At 38.7% G+C, this 16489-nt stretch overlaps 1 protein-coding gene and 1 long non-coding RNA gene across 2 annotated transcripts in view; both read left to right on the top strand.

Annotated features, from left to right (window-relative positions):
* The window catches only part of LOC124282423 (dmX-like protein 2), a 119607-nt gene extending 106569 nt beyond the window's left edge, over positions 1–13038 (top strand). Inside the window, 7 exon segments of the mRNA XM_046718414.1 lie at positions 4217–4277; positions 4810–4940; positions 5486–5563; positions 5802–5946; positions 6428–6517; positions 8222–8349; positions 8538–13038. Of these exon segments, the coding sequence (XP_046574370.1) occupies positions 4217–4277; positions 4810–4940; positions 5486–5563; positions 5802–5946; positions 6428–6517; positions 8222–8349; positions 8538–8747 (843 nt within the window). The 3' untranslated portion in view covers positions 8748–13038.
* A 337-nt stretch (positions 13039–13375) lies between these two features.
* LOC124282424 lies at positions 13376–15847 on the top strand. The gene is made up of 2 exons (XR_006900149.1): positions 13376–13453; positions 13752–15847. It is a non-coding gene; the product is annotated as an uncharacterized LOC124282424 (long non-coding RNA).
* The last annotated feature ends 642 nt before the right edge of the window (positions 15848–16489 follow it).

Genomic DNA, 16489 nt, shown 5'->3' with positions numbered 1-16489 from the left:
TTAGAAACGCGGACTGGTGTGGTTGCTTGCTTTAACAGAGACATAGGAACATAATTTATCTAATGCAGAACAGTAAACATGGTGACCTCTCAATATTTTCACCTACTGTTTTAATATCTAAATTCCATGAATCTTTTTTGCTTCCTACCCTCAACACAAAGCTTATTTGTATAGTTTATCGACCTGGATGATTTCAAACGTGAATTAACTTTAATTGATTAATGCCTAATATCAAGTACCATCCATCCCTTGGTATCTTTATACAGGAGGGTAATGATAATTATGGTACAACTAGAAAAGTATTTTCGAGACCTGTTCTGGTATACCACAACAGTGCCTAAATACATATATGTATACAGGAGGTATCATTTAGCCCTTAGCTTCATGATAAGTAAGTAGTCAGTAGATGTTGTAGCTGCGATGGTGGGTTGGTACTTGCCGTTAATGCTGCTTGCACTAAGTCTTCACTTCCTGAACTATTTTGAAATGTAGTTCCTTCAGTCAATCATCCTACTTCATCCTAATCCTAATCCTACATCAGTGACATTGTGCAAAGTGTGTGATAATGATTTGCTGTGCTGATATTTGATACTCTGGGGTTTGAATCTGTGTTCATCATGATCACACTTGTGAGCACCTCGCCTCTGTTCATGGGTTTCACCATAGGGGTTAACATCTGAGACCTGTGTCATTTCGGGCTTTCCTTCCACATTGGGCTGGACTATGACTGGAATACTGTTAAAACTAATATTAGACCAACCTCACTCACTCTATAATAGCGACCAGTGAAGATCCGGGATAGAATAGGTCTTCAGCAACCCATGTGTTTGCCATAAAAGGCGACTATGCTTGTCGTAAGAGGCGACTAACGGGATCGGGTGGTCAGTTTCGCTGACTTGGTTGACACATGTCATCGGTTCCCAATTGTGCATATCGATGCTCATGCTGTTGATCATTGGATTGTCTGGTCCAGACTCGATTATTTACAGACCGCCGCCATATAGCTGGAATATTGCGGAGTGCGGCGTAAAACTAAACTCACTCACTCACTCTATAATAGCAATAGTGATAATAACACAGAGGCTTGTTGAAAGTGCATGGCATCATTGTCCAATGCAGTTGATCAGTGTGTATTCAGATAATATTATCAACTCCCTGAGGATTATATCTGTGTCTTGACTATACGAAACCTTGCATCTGTTTGATGTTTCAAAGTGAGTTCCCCAGTAGTACATCAATGTTCCTACAGGTGGCATGTGTGCCCGTGTATAACTTATGAGCCTTTTGAAACACATGTCAAATTGTCTCATCCATGGCATGGTGTATTGTGTGTCGTCATACTCCGATGGCTTGAGATTTTGCTCATACTATCAATCACTGGTTTGTTGAGTCCAGACTAATTATTCTCAGGCCTCTGTCATATAGCTGCAATATATTGCTGGATGTGGCACTACACACATAACAAACATTGCCTGACAAGTAGTTCTCTTGTTATGAAAAACCCACAGTGTCTGTTGTTGACATCTAATTCTGTAGCCCATAAGGGGTGGTGGGGTAGCCTCATGGTTAAAGTGTCTGCTTGTCACGCCGAAGACACGGGTTCAATTTTCCACGTGGATACAATGTGTGAAGCCCATTTCTGGTGTTCCCCACAGTGGTATTGCTGGAATATTGCTAAATGAGGCGTAAAACTAAACTCACTCACTCACTGTAGCCCATATAACATGAATTTTATAGTACTGCAATGTTGAGATTTTTTGTGTGCACAACCTGATGTGAAACTTCAGTACTTCTCTGTGACTGTGTAATAATGGATATGTGTAGGATGAAGTGTTGTGTAGGATGAAGTGTTGTGAACTTGATCTTTTTTGTAAATCTGGTAATTTTTCAGTTATCTTTTCAGGTTTAGCGTGTAATCTATATCTGTTTAAGCCCTGAACTAATGTGTATTTTCTTCCTCTGTGTATGCTAATCTGGGAGGGCAGGTGAAGGGACTGCACTTTCCTGGGATGCACAATCCTGCATTTTCCCAGTTTGTGCTTGACCGCAGTAAACGCTTGATACGCGTGGTGAGCTTGACATGCTTCCACATCTCAGTGTTGTGTGTCCTGCTTATATTGTGTTCATTGTCACAGTCTTTAAAGCAGTGTGACACAAAGTATTCCCTTAGTTGTCGATGTTGTCACAGTCTTTATAGCAGTGTCACACAATGTATTCCTTATATTGTGTTCATTGTCACAGCCTTTATAGCAGTGTGACACAATGTATTCCTTATATTGTGTTAATTGTCACAGTCTTTATAGCAGTGTCACACAATGAATTCCTTATATTGTGTTCATTGTCACAGTCTTTATAGCAGTGGGACACAAAGTATTCCCTTAGTTGTCGATGTTGTCACAGTCTTTATAGCAGTGTGACACAATGTATTCCTTATATTGTGTTCATTGTGTGACACAATGTATTCCTTATATTGTGTTCATTGTCACAGTCTTTATAGCAGTGTCACACAATGTATTCCTTATATTGTGTTCATTGTCACAGTCTTTATAGCAGTGTCACACAATGTATTCCTTATATTGTGTTCATTGTCACAGTCTTTATAGCAGTGGGACACAATGTATTCCTTATATTGTGTTCATTGTCACAGTCTTTATAGCAGTGTCACACAATGTATTCCTTATATTGTGTTCATTGTGTGATACAATGTATTTCTTATATTGTGTTCATTGTGTGACACAATGTATTCCTTATATTGTGTTCATTGTCACAGTCTTTATAGAAATGTAACACAAAGCATTCCTATTCCTTTTGTTGTGTTCATTCATGCAGTCAATGTAGCTATAACACAACTTCTTCATGCAACATTTTAGAAACAGTTGTATCAGAGAAGATGGAGCAGATTTATAAATTTCAACTTCTTTATTCTTTCAATAAACATTTCACACCAAGTTTGTTAAAGGTACAAGCATCTAAAATGTATAAAGAATAAAGAGTATGAAAACCATAAGTCAAATTTGTCTTCATGAATATATCATGTAGATTCTATTTAGTACAAAGTTTTGTTGAAAGGATGATATTCAAACTTTTTCATGTTAAGTTGAAACAGCATGTGTGATGTTTGTGTTCCTTGATGATTGCAACTTTGGTTTTGAGGACTATATTGACTATTATCTCGATAATATATGTCTGTGATAGTTTCTGACATAGCTGTATGCTTAGTTGATAAGCTTCCCTGTGGAAAGCTTCATGGGAAATAGTGTCCAGTGCTTATTGTAAGAGGTGTGTAATATTATTACCTTTTTGATTAAAATGTATAATTTTTTTGAAACAAGAAAATAACTAAGATGAGAATGATGTGGTGTGCACTGGCTGAAGGATTAACACTGATACCTTAGTTATTTATAATTTTGATATCTGTGTCATAGTTTCATAGTAAGTTGAATCTCACAGGGTTAAAATATTTGTTTTGGGGGTTATGTAGGTGTGTAGACTATGATTTTCATGATGGTGTTGCAAAGAAAAATCAATCAAATTTAATGCTCAGGTTGAGATAGAACCCAATTGCAATGTCAACTGGAATTGGAATTGGATCTCTCTGATATGTATTCTTTTTGCTTCCATGAAGTAATACCTCTCTTATGTGGGCTTTGCTTTCACAGTAAAGAGGACTGGGTGGCCAGGTGATAGAAACTGTGCAGATGTTTGTCCTCATGGGATGTCAGATAAACTGACAGGGTTTTGAACCCCAGATTAACCTCAATTATGGCCTTTGTCTGTCAGCACGACACTGTAATTGTCAGTTTCACCAATCTGCAACTGACAGACTTGGTAGTATTAGGAGCTGAAGTATGTTTAGGTGACCACCGTCATGTATGTTGTCACAGCACCGATCTGCGTCCATCATACACCTCCACAACATGGCATGTCATTGTTTGCTCACCACCAGTATAGTCTGTGACACCAGGTGTCCATTCACTGTTGTTCATGTGCAGTATGGCACAGTCTGTGTAATATGGATGTAATACATTAAATTTAAAGTCAGATGTAATACTATTGTTATTTCAATAATTCTTGAATAATTAGATGGGGATATCTTTTGAAGCCCGTAACCTCTAATGTTAATCTTACTAATGTAATTGTTGAACAGTGATATTATAAGTGACGCTCTGGTGGCTTGACAATGCCTGGATGCTATATGCAGTGATGTGTGTTTCAGATCTTGCGGCGGCAGGTTGTCGGAGTACTCCGTATGGGATCCCATCCCCATCTCCCTCACTGTAAGTAGACCAAGCACCTGCCACTGTTGACAGAAATTTCAAAGTTTCAGCTTCAGGATCAGTGAATGTATTCCACGATTCTGGTATCATTTTTAATAGTATATGAAGAACATCCATTAAAAATGAGAACAAAATTCACAAGCCAGTTTTACTTGTTAGGTATCAAACAGGGCTGTATTTATCTTCAAATTGTCAAATCTGAGTATGAGTGAACCAGTTGTTAAAGGTGCTGCATGCAGAGTTGCTTTCCCTAGGTGTGCCAGGATCATGTGTACATCTGGCGTGAGTTCAAATCCTTTGTTTGTCAAAGTGACCGAAGTGTGAGGTTTCAAATCCCTGTTGATATGTGTGTGTTTATGACTGCAGATCTGAGTGGTAGTGCCGATGGTAGGAGGAGTCAATGTGAGGTTTTAAATCCCCTGTTGATAAGTGTGTGTTTATGACTGCAGATCTGAGTGGTAGTGCTGATGGTAGTGTGAGGCCGTGTGAGGGTTCAAATGCCCTGTTTACATGTGTGTGTTTATGCCTACAGATCTGAGTGGTAGTGCCGATGGTAGTGTGAGGCTATGGGAATGGGGCCATGCACAGCCTCTAACTGTCCTCAGACAACAAGGATCCTTCCCCAAGGTCACCAAGGTGCTGTTCAATGCTCAGGGCAACAAGGTAAACTTTCAATTATGTCCGCCAACACAGAACATTAGTACTAAATCTAGCATGCTCTCTGAATACATGAAAGGGATCTTACTGAATGTGATGCTTTATGTCTTAATGGCAAGAGGAGTTCCAGGCTAATATGATTAAGGAAATCGTAATAAATATATCAGTCAGCTACTCTTAACATTCATGGTTATGTACTTTCACCTGATGAAAATGTACAAATATTTATTTCCCATCATCATTTAAACTGAGTTGTTACACCTGGCATTGCCTGGATTTCATTGCAATCTATGTTTGAATATATTGATATGACTTAATAAGAATAGTATTGAGAGTAGTAAGAGGAGATAAGCCTAATGGGTAAATTTGTGGTATAGTAAGCAACAGGGAGCGTTTTATGGATATACAACTTCTTTAGTATCAAATGTTGTATATCCATAGAACTGTCCCAGTTGTTCATCACACCAACTTCTAAATGCCACTCAAAGAAGTTGAGGCATAATACCTTGTTTGACTTGAGGCATCCCCTGATACTGACCTTTATGTTCCAGTGTTGTGTAAGCGACATAGAGGGATCCATCTGTCTGTGGCAGGTTGGCCTTGGCAGCAACTTCAACAAACCAATAATGGTAAGGCTTCTGTAGCTCCACTTGTAGGGGTAAGGACTTGAATAACATAGATGCTAACTGTATTGAAACTGTTATGTCATAGTAAATAGGTGTAGTTTGTACATATGACAGCAGTCTTCATTCTATGTAAGATATAGATAGTATGATGTTTTATGCCTTTCTGTTTTTGTGTTTCTTGGATGAAAGAGTTTGGTTTTTCATAACCTGGGTTAATATCTTTTTGACAACCTGATTGCAGAGCTTGAGCTGTCATAACAAGACCACCAGTGACTTCACATTTGTGGGTTCATCAAGTCTGATAGCCACAGCAGGCCACTCGTCAGAGAGCAAGAATGTGTGTCTGTGGGACACACTGCTGCCTCAGCGCAGTGCCCTGGTGCATGGTGAGTGGAGTGCAGTTGTTTGGCTATTTGGTTGGAAACAGCATACATGCGTTTTGTCTGCATTCGTTTCTGCTGCCTCAGCGAGAGTGCCCTGGTGCATGGTGAGTAGAGGGCAGTTGCTGGGCCATGTGGTCAGGAACAGTTTAGGATACAGGTGGTTTGTCTGCATTACTGAGTTTATTGATATTAAGGAATATCCTTAAAAACTGACCTTGGGAATTCATCTTGACTTTGTATTCATTCACAGAATAATATTTCCATTGCATATTGTAGGCTAGTTATCTTTCCATCCTGCTGTACGGACATATTGAGGTATAGATAAAATTAATCCCATGTTAATTAATCCATGCTGCTATGTCTTTTTGTCAGAACATGAAACTTTTCATAGTCCATGGTCTCTAATGTGTGAGCTATCAATGTGAAAGGTTTGGGGACAGCTTGTGTAGACAGGGCTTGAAATCAATGTTGTTGTCTGTTCCAGCGTTCACCTGCCATGAACATGGGAGTCCTGCTGTCGTGTACGCCCCACAACACCAGATGCTGATCAGTGGCGGCAGGAAGGGAGAAATATGTATCCTTTCAAGCCTTCTGTCTGGCCTAAAGAAAGCACTCGGCCTACAGCTTGTTGTCAAAAATTCAAGCTGCCATTATTGATTCCTCCCAATACAGAATAAGACCCAAGAACCCACATCTTTCATATTGTCACTATTATTATTTATTATAGGATACTTATACAGCGCACATATCCACGCAACTAGTGCATGCTCTAGGCGCTGGTATTTTTCCCTCGATATTGGATGTCAATCTCAACTGCACATCGTATTATCAATCTCAACTCCCTGGGGAGTATACAACTCTTGCTGCCACTAGGCGCACTGAGTTATTGTGGCTTTCTCGTCCTAACGCGGTCCCCATAAACAACTGGGTGGACTGGGACACATAGTCACAGAACTTTGTCCAACTTCACTGCACATTGCTGTACCTACAACTAGGTGTTTGCACGTATTCATGTGGCCACCATCTGGTCATATACCAACTGATTCGTGGGTTCTTTTAAGTGCACAGGGTTGTGTACTGTACACTAGGGGTTGTGACAAGACTGAAAGAGTCTGCACACAAAGTTGACTCCAAGGTTTTTACACCCGGTCACAGGTGGGCTCGATCCTGGCACCTCAACCTCGCTGGATCAGTATCCTGGCGCCTTAGCCAGCTCGCCCACCACACCCCAGCCTGAAGAAAACGTTGAAAAAAGAGCTCCTGTATCTCAGGGTCGGGCAATCACTACATTTGCATATTACTGATTACTAGCCGCAAGTCATAGGACCATCCCCCTATCCCCACCGAGATTATTGCATTATGATGATTTTAAGCTTAAACCTGTGATAGACTCTAGAATAAGGCTTTAAATGCTATGTGTTTCAGGGTTGCATTGTACAAAGCGACCTTACTCCTATGACAGTTGTAAGTGAGGTGAGGTGAAAGTGGGTTTAACGTCGCGTGCTTGAGAATACCATGTGCATGTGTGTGTATGTGTATGTGCTCTGCTTGTAGCCCAGACTTAAGCTGGTTTTATAGTGCTAGCCGACTGAGATATCATGCCGCAGTGAAGCATGCCATGTGTATACTTCTGAGGGTCCTTGTTGTACCCATTAATGCCGAAGCCAGGCGGAGACCAACAAGTACCATATTTTAACGCTTTTTGGTATGCCGGCGGGGATCGAACTCGAGACGGTGGACGCTATGGTCCGACAGTTGTAAGTCCATGTTAAGGTATGACAGTTACAATCACCTTAGAGCCAAGATCACTTTGTACAGCAGTACCCAGGACCCTTGTCTAGTGAAATGGGTTTAAGTTTTGTCAGCTTGGCTAATTAAAAACAGTAATTTACTTTAAATCTTCTGATATTGATGTCAAGTGTTTGATCCAAAAGACACAAAAGTGCAGCAAACAGTGCAGACCAGTTCAACACACAATTATTTGCAAGCTGCCTTGGTAAACCAGTAGCTACATTCTACAAAATGCCAGAAATCATTCCCTCACTTACTTGATCATTATCTACTCTGCAATGCCAAATGCCAGAATTCTCTCTTGCAAGTGTCACAAATGTAGGTATTTTTAATACAGCTCATGCAATGATTTATAGGTAGAAATTCCACATAAAACTCAAAATAGCCCACAGTGTAAGTCATTTGAGCAGCTATTTGGATGTGTGCTTGATGACTACCTCTATTCATTCTCCATATGCACAAAGTCAGTTTCCTTAGCTTGTGTGAGGTATTTTTGACATGCGTCAGAGACAGATGCGACACACATTCCAAGCTCACGATGGACCAATCAAATGTCTCGCTATGGATAGTGAAGAGGAATACTTCGTCACAGGATCTGCAGAGGGCGATGTCAAGGTCAGGATTGTACTGTTCTGTACGCTGTTATATGTAGAAAAATGACTTCCTTTACATTTATAAGTAATGGTTTATGGCAAATATTTGCCAATGTATATAAAATGTTTAAAAAATTCCAAAGCTGTTAATTCTGAATTGGATTGTGAAGCATAACCTTTTGAATATGATTTTAATGCTTTTTCTTTCAGGTCTGGGGCCTTGATATCCACCAACTCTTGTTCTCCTTCCCTGGAGAGCACAGCAAGAGCACCTTCTTCAAGAATGTGGGGTCCACGTCAGGGGTTGCCCAGGTGTCTCTGGGCCCAGGTCATCACCTGTTCTCGTGTGGGGTGGACGGCTCCATGAAGTTCAGGCAGTTGCCAGAGAAAGATATCATCGTCCAGACCTGGCCATCTTGACCAGCATGCTGATGTAGATATTTGAAGACATGGTGAAGTCATGTACTCTCACTTGTATGTGGATAATGTAGAAAGTGGTGTCACAAAGACTGGAGGCTAGGAATTATGTTCGTCTTTGAAAATGATTGATGATCATGTAATTTAGGAAACCTTCCTGGTCACTTGAAGATCATACAAGCCAGGATGGTGTAGAGCAGTTCCAAAAGGCTGCAGTGAGCATTAAGGATGACGTTTTCATGCAGGCTGAATTGATCTTGGTTTAGATTTGGGAAGATCAGATTATTGTATGTAGCTGTAGATTATGAAGGTGATTGTGACTAGGATGTGTACTAGCTCATTTTATTCGATCTTTGACCATCATAGACAGAATGACCAAGTTCTAGATTACTTAAGCTGATTGTGACCAGAACGGTGTACCAGCCCATTTTATGGGGTCCTTGTCCATCTTAGAGAGAAAGCCAAATAGGTTATACATTTGATGGCTTTAGTGATTCTAGATGACTAGACAACAGTATTGTCAGTGGTATAACACTGGGTAATAGTAACATCATTACAGTATACTATATTCATTACAACTTTCTAGCTGAAGTGTGTGTCATTGTGTCCTGCTGCAAAGTTTTCTTTTGGTATGATTTGAGATGAGGTAGTAAGAACAGAATACACAGTGAGGTGTAATGTTTAGATAATCTTTTTTGAAATATATTGTAGTTTAGGGGTAAGTATCAACAAAGTAACTTCATTGTGATTTAGGAATATAGTACAGAATAAGCTGTTATACATTGCTGTTGATGTGTTAGGGATGCTGTGCACACACAGAGCATCTGAACTCTACAGTGATTGGAGGGTTGTGATAAATATGCTATATTTTACTTCATGGTATGATGTGGACAGTATTAGTCAATTGTTGAGTGTATTGATGTGTTTGATATAGAAATAGGTCAATTTTTATGGATAGATGTGATATCCTAGAGTAGGCACATGTGACACCAAATGGGAAATATTAATTGAAGAGTAGTTGGAAACAAATAGTATCTTTGAATGTCTTATCTAAGTATGTTCCCAAAAGCAGATTCCAAGTTAAAAGAATTAGCACTGAAAAATTATTGCCTTAATAATAAATAACGACAGCAACACTAATAGCAATAATATTAATAAGAAACAAAAAATTTAGTGACTTGTGTTAGTGGATTGAAATGTCACTCTGAAGGAAATAATTAAGTTGATCTTCTTCTGACAAATTTTGACCTGATGGGGCTTCAAACTATGGATGCCAAAATGGAAACATTATTCATGAAAACTCCTGTGCAATAGGCATCTTACTGGTATGTAGAAGCTGTTCTTGGATATTACACATTAGTGCCCTATTCAGTTACCTCATGTTCATTTTATTCCACTGTCATAGGAACCGTGTATATACAAGCTGAACTTGTAATGTACAAACTGGTGGTCGATCACATTTACTGTTTAAGGAATAAGCGTAGAATTGATATAAACCCTCATTATTGCTTCATAAAGTATATTCTTGTCCCCTTTTCTGTTTGTTTATATTATGTATATATTATAATACTCAGAAATATACTTTCTCCAATTAATTCTGTAATCTGTAAATTTCATTTGATGAAATGGTATGAACTGCTTGTAATGTGATTTCCTCTCTTTGATCTCATGTGCAATATATTGTAAATACAGGCACCAATGTATTGAGTTGCACAGTGTTGTACAGATTGGAGGTGAAGTGTGCACTCTGGGCCAGTTGGCTTCAACAGTAGAGAGTTCGCTGACAAACTTTCTAGTCATTTGTACAGAATTCTTTCACTCTCTTTCTGTATTTTATTCTCTTTATTGTTTTATATCCCTAGATTTTATTTTGTCTGTATATTTTATATAGCCATGCTCTCACAATGGAAATGAATATTTTGTTTAAGCTCAGCCTTTCTCTTCTCAATATAATTGTATACATTTTGGGACTTAAAAGTTATGTGAATAATTTTATTTATATTTGATGATGAAATGTTACAGAGTGATCCCCCTTTTCCCACCAGTCGGCCATGTTGTTATCATTTTCATCAGGACACAATATAATGGACCCTGAGTATTATCGATTGAATGTCTGATAAACATCTATATGTTTTTTCATTGTAGAAAGCATAATAGAGTCTGTTATACATGTTTGTAAGATAATATTTCACTTTTTCACAGGATATGAGATAGATGTTGCCCCTGTGCAGGGCTTGTAGTGGTTTGTGATCTGCACCAGTTTTGATGTTGAAACATTGTTACTTGTACAGACCTGCTGTTTGTGTAGAAGATCGCTAGTTGTTTACTAGATGTTTATGAACATTGGAAGTGCATTGACATCAAGATTTACCTTCCCATATGAAAACATTACATACAACAGGAATGTACTCATTTGAGTTAGAAAGTGTAATAGGGAGTCACATACAATCAGTTACTGAGAGTCAGGTGCCAGGTCTGATAGAGTCCAGTATTCCTACAGTCTAAAATTTGTGGTTTCCAGTGGCAGATTCAAATGGGTCCTGATGGTACATGTCCTGGGTTAATTTTCTCCCCAACATCTCAGTCTATCATGACAATGTGTGCACATCAAAATCCTGGGTCTGCCTTTCATCTCCAATATATTCTGATGTGATTTTGATATACTGATATACAGGATATTTCTACCCAATCTGATTAAAAGGCTCATAATACACTGTTATTGACATTCTGTTTTAAGGTCTTCTACAGTCTGTTATGTACAGATTGTTGTTTAGTCTTGTTTACAGATTGTTATATAGTCTGTTATGTAGTCTATGTACAGTCTGGTACCTTCAGATTTACATATGGTCTAATACAGTCTGATATATGGTCTTATATAAAACCTGATATATGGTCTTATATAAAGCCTGATATATGGTCTTATATACAGTCTGATATATGGTCTTCTTATATACAGTCTGATATATGATCTAATATACAGTCTGATATATGGTCTAATATACATCTGATATATGATCTATATACTGTCTCAAACATGGCCGTGTATACAGTCTGAGAAATGGTCTCATATACAGTCTGATATAAAGTCTTATACACAGACTCATATGTGATTGTACACACAGTCTGATACATAAACACATCCTATATATAGAACAATTGTACTAGTTGGAGTCTTAGATGCACATGTAGATCGTATCACTCCATGTCCTTTACAAACAGGTTGTTCATTACCCCTGAGGGATATAATAGTTCTCTTATGTAAGAAGGATGAAGCATCTCTATATATTTACAGTTATTTACGTAATTGACTAATTGCCCTTGGTGCATCCTGATTGGTGATAATGAAGTAGGCATCTCTATATAAATAGTTGTGTTTTGATCTAACGGCCCAGTGTTTCCTGGTAATGGGTGACAAGGAAGTAGGCATCTCTGTTTAAACCATATAGCCCCAGGTGTGTCCTGATAATGAGGTAGGTATCTATATATATGCTGTTAGCCTAACAGTCCCAGGTGTGTCCTGATAGATAATGAATTAGGCATCACTATATAAAGAGTTGTCTAACAGCCCCAGGTGTGTCCTGATAGATGATAATGAATTAGGCATCTCTATATAAAGAGTTGTCTAACTGTCCCAGGTGTGTCCTGATAGATGATAATGAATTAGGCATCTCTATATTACAGTCCAGGTTCTGATAGGGGATAATGCCCTTTGAATAGAGTGTAATCAACAGTTGATCTGCAATGTGATAAGCTGTTGAGCAGAGGTGAACATACCTGGTATAGTACTGTGTTTGGTAGTTTGTACCTATTTATCATGTTTTGTATATAGTTAATGAAGTAGGGATGTATACACCATGGTCTGAATGAGTGCGATCTGCATCTATGATGTACATGTTCAAGGCTCCATTTCAAGGTTGTAAACTTCTTTCGTTACTTCTGTGATACAGTGTGAAAGTTAGAACAGTGAGTCTCTACACCCGATGTTCTTGTACTATATGTATTGCAGCCAGTTCCACATATATTGATGTTAATGCTCTGGATTCAGCATGGTAGGTTTACTTCAATTAAGATGATGACATGACATGTTCTGACAACTGCAAATGTGACCCGTACAGATTGCATCTGTCATGTTGAGAGACAGTTAATGTTGCACAGTTGCATCTTAAAGAAGAAGGGATGGGGTGGTTAATGTTGCACAGTTGCATCTTGAAGAAGGGACAGGGTGGTTAATGTTGCACAGTTGTATCTTAAAGAAGAAGGGACAGGGTGGTTAATGTTGCACAGTTGTATCTAAAAGAAGGGACGGGTGGGTAATGTTGCACAGTTGTATCTTAAAGAAGGGATGGGGTGGTTAATGTTGCACAGTTTTATCTTAAAGAAGGGACAGGTGGTTAATGTAGCACAGTTGTATCTTAAAGAAGGGATGGGGTGGTTAATGTTGCACAGTTGTATCTTAAAGAAGAAGGGATGGGGTGGTTAATGTTGCACAGTTGTATCTAAAAGAAGGGATGGGGTGGTTAATGTTGCACAGTTGCATCTTGAAGAAGGGACAGGGTGGTAATAATGTTGCATCTTAAAGAAGTTAATGTTGCACAGTTGTATCTTAAAAGAAGAAGGGGTGGGTAATGTTAATGTTGCACAGTTGTATCTAAAAGAAGGGATGGGGTGGTTAATGTTGCACAGTTGTATCTTAAAGAAGAAGGGATGGGGTGGTTAATGTTGCACAGTTGTATGTTGCACAGTTGTAAAGAAGAAGGGATGGGGTGGTTAATGTTGCACAGTTGTATCTTAAAAAGAAGTGGATGTTGGTTGTATCTTAAAGTTAATGTTGCACAGTTGTATCTTAAAGAAGAAGGGATGGGGTGGTTAATGTTGCACAGTTGTATCTTGAAGAAGGGACAGGGTGGTTAATGTTGCACAGTTGTATCTTAAAGAGGGATGGGATGGTTAATGGTTACAGTTGTATCTTAAAGAAGGGATGGGGTGGTTAATGTTGCACAGTTGAAGGGACGGGTGGTTAATGTTGCACAGTTGTATCTTAAAGAAGGGATGGGGTGGTTAATGTTGCACAGTTGTATCTTAAAGAAGGGATGGGGTGGTTAATGTTGCACAGTTGCATCTTGAAGAAGGGATGGGGTGGTTAATGTTGCACAGTTGTATCTTAAAGAAGGGATGGGGTGGTTAATGTTGCACAGTTGTATCTTAAAGAAGGGATGGGGTGGTTAATGTTGCACAGTTGTGACATGCTGTGATACAGCTAACACTGGTTCTTTTAGAAGAAAGACAATGTATCGTCCAACATCTGATTCCATTTTTTTGTCCAGACACAAGTCACCCAGCTGAAAATAGGATTGTGTCTGTTTATAGGGTAGGTAACTGCTTAATTGATACATTAACAATTTGAATACCAACAGGACAATGTCCTTTTGATTCACACGTTTGGACTGCCAATCATGTTGGGCCTACACCTCCTTCAAAGATAAAAGCCTGGCAGTGTAGCTTAACTTAAATTAACTTAGTATTAAAAGTTCAATATTTAGGGGATCAGATACAAGCACTACGCCTCCAGGGCCCCCATCCGTCAGAGTGATTTTAGCGCTATGACAGTCATGAGTCAATGTTAAAGTGTAGGAGTTATGATCACCTTATCGCTAAGCTGCTTTGTGGAATAGACCACAAGATCCATGTACCTCCCTTAATTTCAAATGTTGATGAACTAGGGTTAAGGATGTGGGTATTAAAATGTTCATCGTTATAACACAAATTAAGAATGTGGAGTGTTTTGGTCTGTCCATTATTTACAGCGGTGTTAGAATACTGAACATAATTCAAACAGATTTACACGTTTGCATAATTGTTGTTTCTCCTCCATAATATAGCGCCAGATGTACATGAGCTGTTAATTAGCATGGTTCCAGTGACGATGCCTGAGTTCTAACCATCATGTCAGCCGATATTTTTCATTAGTATCTAACTTCATTAACCTCCATATGTTTGTTCCATGAAGGGTTTCATCAATTCATCAATTGGGTTCTGAAGCCTGGTGTAAATTTAGCACTTTTATGTGTGTGCTATTTATTTCACATGTGTTATCAGTTGAATGCCTATGCATTGTTTGTGGTCACAAAGTTGGGTTTTGAAAAACCAGGTAGTCAGTACTTGTGAAATAGGGCATGTTACATTTAAACAATGAAAGTTCATTGAACATTGTGATGAAGGCATGCATAGATACACACACACTGGTAACTCAACCTGGCTTGTGGCTTTGTGGTATCGGAATACAGATCAATCAGTGATGTTGACCTGATTTAACAGGATCTGTTTCTTTCTAAATCGGTTACTTATGTAAGGATTTTGTCAACGTTTAATCTGTGTGTAGAGTGCTTGTTCTTTGAGAGGTAACAAAACATCAATGGTTACATCTAGGTAGGAACTTTGTCCCCAGGGAGACTAACTTTATTCATCATTCCAATTTAGTAACATTTTGCAGTGCTAGATGAGTTTGACTAAAATTAATGTGCTATGTCAATCTTCAGTCACAGTGAAATATATTTCATATATGCATAAAACCTTTCTTTACACATTTCTTGCACTTCATTTATGTGAATTTACATATCTAATATCGTGTGAAGTATTACATTCATGTTTTGTCTATATGTATTTATGATTGTCGGAAAGGAATTTTCTTGTTTAATATTGTACTATTGCAGAGATTTATAAAGATTTTAATTTGTTTTATTTTTTATTTTCATTTGTATAGATGGTATTGAAGGGCGAAAAGACCATGATGAAGTATGATACAGGTGTTTGCAATATAGGGTTTTATTGATACTAAACATGTTTGCCACTTCATTCCTTATACCACTGTTTCTGTTGTACCTACAGAGGACTCATTGGACTATTTGTGTTGGTACAGTGTGTACATTAAACTACAACAGTGTACATAGGTGTCCTGTTGTTGTACACACCTGTAGTCATGTTCCTTGTTGTGTGTCCTAACACCATTCAGTTCTGTTACAGAGGACGTTCAATCGTATATTGCCAGTTATGAATGAAAACGCAATTGTGATCAATTAATTAATTAAAAAGGTAATTTATGGTTAGCAAAGTGTTGTTTTCATTTATTTATGTTCATACGTAAATGTTGTTACTCGAGTGTGTGGGTGAAAATGAATGGATGAATTAGTGTTGCTTTATGCTGAATCAATAGTATTACAGCATCATCAGTATTACAGGTTTTCATAGTGAGAGTGAGTGTTTGGCAGCATTTTCAGCGTGCACTTGATATGTTTCACCACTGCTAAAAAAGTAAAGTGAAGTGCCTGTTTCCATGCTCAAAGCGCGCTAAGGTATTATTACCCTGGATAACCCGAGATGCCTGTGAGAAGCTAGAAGTCATATGATTTATCCCACCCTGTACCCGTTCACTGATGGTGAACAGAGGCAATTCTTAAACAAACTCACTTGCCTGATGTGAGACCACATGTGTCACATGTGCTTCTTTGTGGGGCAGGACTGAAGTCCAAGAAACTCCCAGGAGTCAAGCTGCCAAACACTGTTACCCATGCAAAGACTGTCTGTGGCTCCTCAACTCCAACAAATTTGTGACCTGGGCTCTATGCACTGTACCACACTCCACCACCATGATGCACCTGCTGCAGATTCTAGCCATGTATCATGTTACCTTTTTGAGGAACGCAATGATCCTTTGATTTACCTGTAACTTGTGTGGAGGACACCGCATC

The sequence above is a fragment of the Haliotis rubra genome, unplaced genomic scaffold (genome assembly GCF_003918875.1).
Source record: "Haliotis rubra isolate DU_JTF1 unplaced genomic scaffold, ASM391887v1 Scf3, whole genome shotgun sequence".
In the NCBI taxonomy this organism is placed as follows: domain Eukaryota; kingdom Metazoa; phylum Mollusca; class Gastropoda; order Lepetellida; family Haliotidae; genus Haliotis; species Haliotis rubra.
Note: the sequence above shows the minus strand (reverse complement) of the source record. Positions and strands in the feature narration are given on the sequence as shown.